At 46.9% G+C, this 3,575-nt stretch overlaps 1 protein-coding gene across 1 annotated transcript; it reads left to right on the forward strand.

Moving 5' to 3' along the window:
* Nucleotides 1-825: 825 nt before the first annotated feature.
* Nucleotides 826-3,429, forward strand: LOC104160797 (uncharacterized protein FLJ45252-like; the record flags this gene model as incomplete). The annotated part of the gene is made up of 2 exons (XM_009699016.1): nucleotides 826-967; nucleotides 2,396-3,429. Coding segments are annotated over exons 1-2 (1,176 nt in total), but the record flags the coding sequence as incomplete, so codon positions are not given.
* Nucleotides 3,430-3,575: the final 146 nt, after the last annotated feature.

A 3,575-nucleotide genomic window follows, 5' to 3' on the forward strand; every position in this document is an offset into this window, starting at 1 on the left:
CAACTGAGAGATGTCTAAGCCACTGTCTAGTTAAACATGCACCCAGGTGTTAGCTAAAGTAAAACGCTGGCATGATGATGTCTTGCTTGTTGTAGTGATGCTGCCACAGCTCCTTCTGGGACTGTCCCTTTGCGTTCTGCCAAAGGAAAGAAACTGAGAGAACCCGAGAAGGTGGGAAAGAAAAGGTGCCGGAGCTGAGTTACTGTGGGATGGTGTCTGGAAGCCAGGTCTTCCTCCTTCAACATCAGAAAAATAGAACATGGAGTGTAGATGGTGCTCCTCTCTTGTCAGTAAATCCCCAAACTTCCCGGGTAGCCCACTGTATTTTACTATTACTGTGCCCGTTTTTGTTGTTTTCAAATTATCAGGGCCCTTGACTGAAACCAGCTCCTACCTGAAGGCCAGAATGAGCTGCTACCTAAGCATTGCTTCCTTTTTTTTTTTTTTTTCCCCCCTCCCTCCAGAGTAATTAACAACTCCTGTACTGGCCTTAGCAAGGGAGAAAACTGCTTCCAAGCATTTGGTGCCCTTCTCACTTATGATGGGCAAAGAGAGCAAGAAAGCATTGGAAAAAGTCTTTTTCCCTGAAAATAGAGCGTTCTGCCTATCATACAGTGCCTCCAAGTTGAGAGACGCATGCTGCTCCTGTCCTATGCACATGGGCTTGTATCCTGTCAACCCTTCTCTTGGTCTGTCCTAAATGTCATCGCTTACATGAACACAGACACCTCCTAACGCAAGTAACTCTTTAAAAAGAAAATTCTGATTAAATGACTTGTTTGTGCTGTTCTTGTGAAAAGCAGGTCATTGGTTTGCATTGGCATGATGTTCACCATGATAAATGCCTTTTTCCTTCCCTTGTTTTCCTGGACGCTATATTTCAGTGAGGACCGGGTAATTCAGAGGCATTTGCGTGATGTGGCAACTGATCTTGCTCTGCTTCAGCCTGTGTTCTCAAAATTTCACGGTAATACCTGGTAAATATATCACCAGCCTCCTGGCAGAAAACACCACCATAGACGTACTGTTCCTGTAATCTGGGACTGGCATCTAAGGTTAAACCATTGCGGACAACACAGGCTTCAGGAAAGACAGATAGTATTTTTGTAGAGTAACTTATAAAATGTTCACATAGCTACACTGTCTTTATTTAGCAGTGTAATGTATCTAAGTGAATAGTTTCCCAATAAATACCGATTTTGATGCCTAATGAACGACTATTGTGTCTTTAATTGTGAGAAGTGACAGAGAACGGGTTGACTTGCATACGTCTACGGACTTGATCAAGAAACAGTGCCTTGCGGGCGGCGATAGGTGTGCAAACGTGAATGATTGACCTGGGCAGAGTATTAACCTGGGCGATGATGCTATTATTTCACAGCAGGGTGGGTTGGTTAGTACCTCGCTTGTCCATCAGTCTGCAGATACCAAACAACTTCCTTACCCTCCTCGTTCTTCCTGCAATTCATACCGCTTAGTTTTCATGTGCCTTTTTCCTATCCTCTTGCTAACATGAGTCCAAAGACATACTCCTAACCTGCCAATAGTTCTTTGAAGGTAAGATATCTTCTGTTCTGTCTGTGTGAGTCGTAAGGCAAAACCGACCCTATCTTGGGCTCCTGTAACTGGAGAAGAGCTGAACAGCAAGCCTCTCCCCACACTAACACAGAAGCAAGCCAGATTGTTGTGTTAGAAACTTGATTTGATGTCATGGTATGGATTGTTTAAAATCATTGGTCTTGCAGTGGTTTAAAATAATGCTTCTATAGTTACCAGGATTCATTAAAAGCTATAGGCTGACCTTTGTTCTTTGAAACGTGTATGTTATTGTAGCAGACAGTAGGGCATCCCTGTGTATTTTACATGCCCGAGTGTAATTCCACGTATCCGTGGGATGGCTCACAGAAATAGAGGCTATGCCAAGCTATGTATCTGCTTGTTGGGCAGTCAATAAGCAACAGCGCAGAATGAAATGACAAAACTTGTCTGTTTGCTGGAGCTTCACTCCAGGCAGCAGCGTTACAAAGTGAAAACCTCTCCGATGGTGGTCGTCGTTGTGGGTAGCAGAGAAAACGTCGTGGAATGGTGTTGAGAGAGTGCTGGGTGTGCCCATTCGTGTGTCAGACATCTTCCATCTCTTTCTGAAAACCGGTACTTGTGGTGTCCCTGAGCTGTGAGGCAGCGCCGAGTTGCGTGCCAGTTTGTGTGTTGTAAATACCTTCCCCGGCATTTTTATTTTCTTTTATTTGCCTTCCCTCTCCTTCCCATTTTCCATGTGTGATGGTGGTTTAAATCTGAATGGCATGACATTTCTTGTGTAATAAGTACCTTTCATTCTTATTTGTGACTGGGGAGATGGAGCTTGTGGAGTAACACTCTTCTGTTGCATTTTTAGGTCTGCAGAGGGATCCGGCCCTATTCCCAGCTGTAGCTCTTGAACTCTGTAAAGGGCCTTCTGGCAGTGATGGACTTGCTTTGTACAAGGGTCAGCCTGAGATACTGGCGGTGAAAGCGCAGCACAACTCGGAGTCAGACTACTTAACAAGAGATGGTCCTTCAAGCAACAGCTCCTTCTACAGCAGCGAAGGAGAGGGGACAGACCACGAAGGAGATATTTTGGACTGCAGTGGGTCCAGGCCTTTACTCATGGATTCAGAAGAGGAGGAGGAAACCTGCAAGTTGTGCCCAGGGTTCCTGCAGTCTGCGCCCAGGGAAAGACGTGAGGCTTCCAAAGAAGATCCCCACTCCCAGTCTTCTCAGACTAGAGCAGGGGAGATGCTGTTCCCTGCCTTCACCGGGGAGGTTTTTAACGAACCGGACGTTTTTGCCACAGCTCCTTTCCGAAGCTTGAGAAAAGTGCCTGATGAGGTGGATGTCTTTACCAAAGCTCCTTTTATCTCCAAGAGCAATGTGGCTCTTAAACATCCAGAAGAAGCAGATGTATTTCTGAGAGCCCCTTTCACTAAAAAGAAAAGCATGGAAGAGTTGACTTCCCATAGTATGTCTAAGGAGCCCTTCGCACCACCCGTTTTCCTAAGTCAAGGAGGCGATGTCCAACACAGAGCTAACCCGACGTTCCCAAGCCTGGATTCGGCAATGCGTGGGTCCACGGCCTCGGCGAGATCTCAGTATCCCTCTGCCGGGTTTACTCAACCAAGCAATCTTCATCCCTCTTCCGTAAGGGCCACGGAGACCCAGGAGAACGTCCCTTCTAAAGGTGTGCTGCAAGAGCAGGGCAGCATTGCCAGTGAGAGAAACCAAGGAGGACACGCACTGCCCCAGGAAGCCGTGCTGGGCTCCGTGGTTAACAAGCCGTTCCGTCCGCAGTCTTTGTCAAAATATTCCCGTCACTACAGTCCAGAAGATGGGCAGGGTCTTGAAGTCAAGCCCATAGCTGCTTACAAAGTGGTTTCTCAGACCAACAGACAGGTGATAGCAGGATCTGTCTCTGTTGCCCCTCTGTCTTCCAGGACTACAGAGCTGCCTGGCGTGGATCCGTTTGCTTCAGCACCCTTTCCTTCCAAAGCAGGAAAGCAAAAGCCTTAATCTGCTGTGAGCTGGGAGGTGTGCTTCCC

The sequence above is a fragment of the Cariama cristata genome, unplaced genomic scaffold, assembly GCF_000690535.1.
Source record: "Cariama cristata isolate BGI_N322 unplaced genomic scaffold, ASM69053v1 scaffold7354, whole genome shotgun sequence".
Lineage (NCBI taxonomy): Eukaryota > Metazoa > Chordata > Aves > Cariamiformes > Cariamidae > Cariama > Cariama cristata.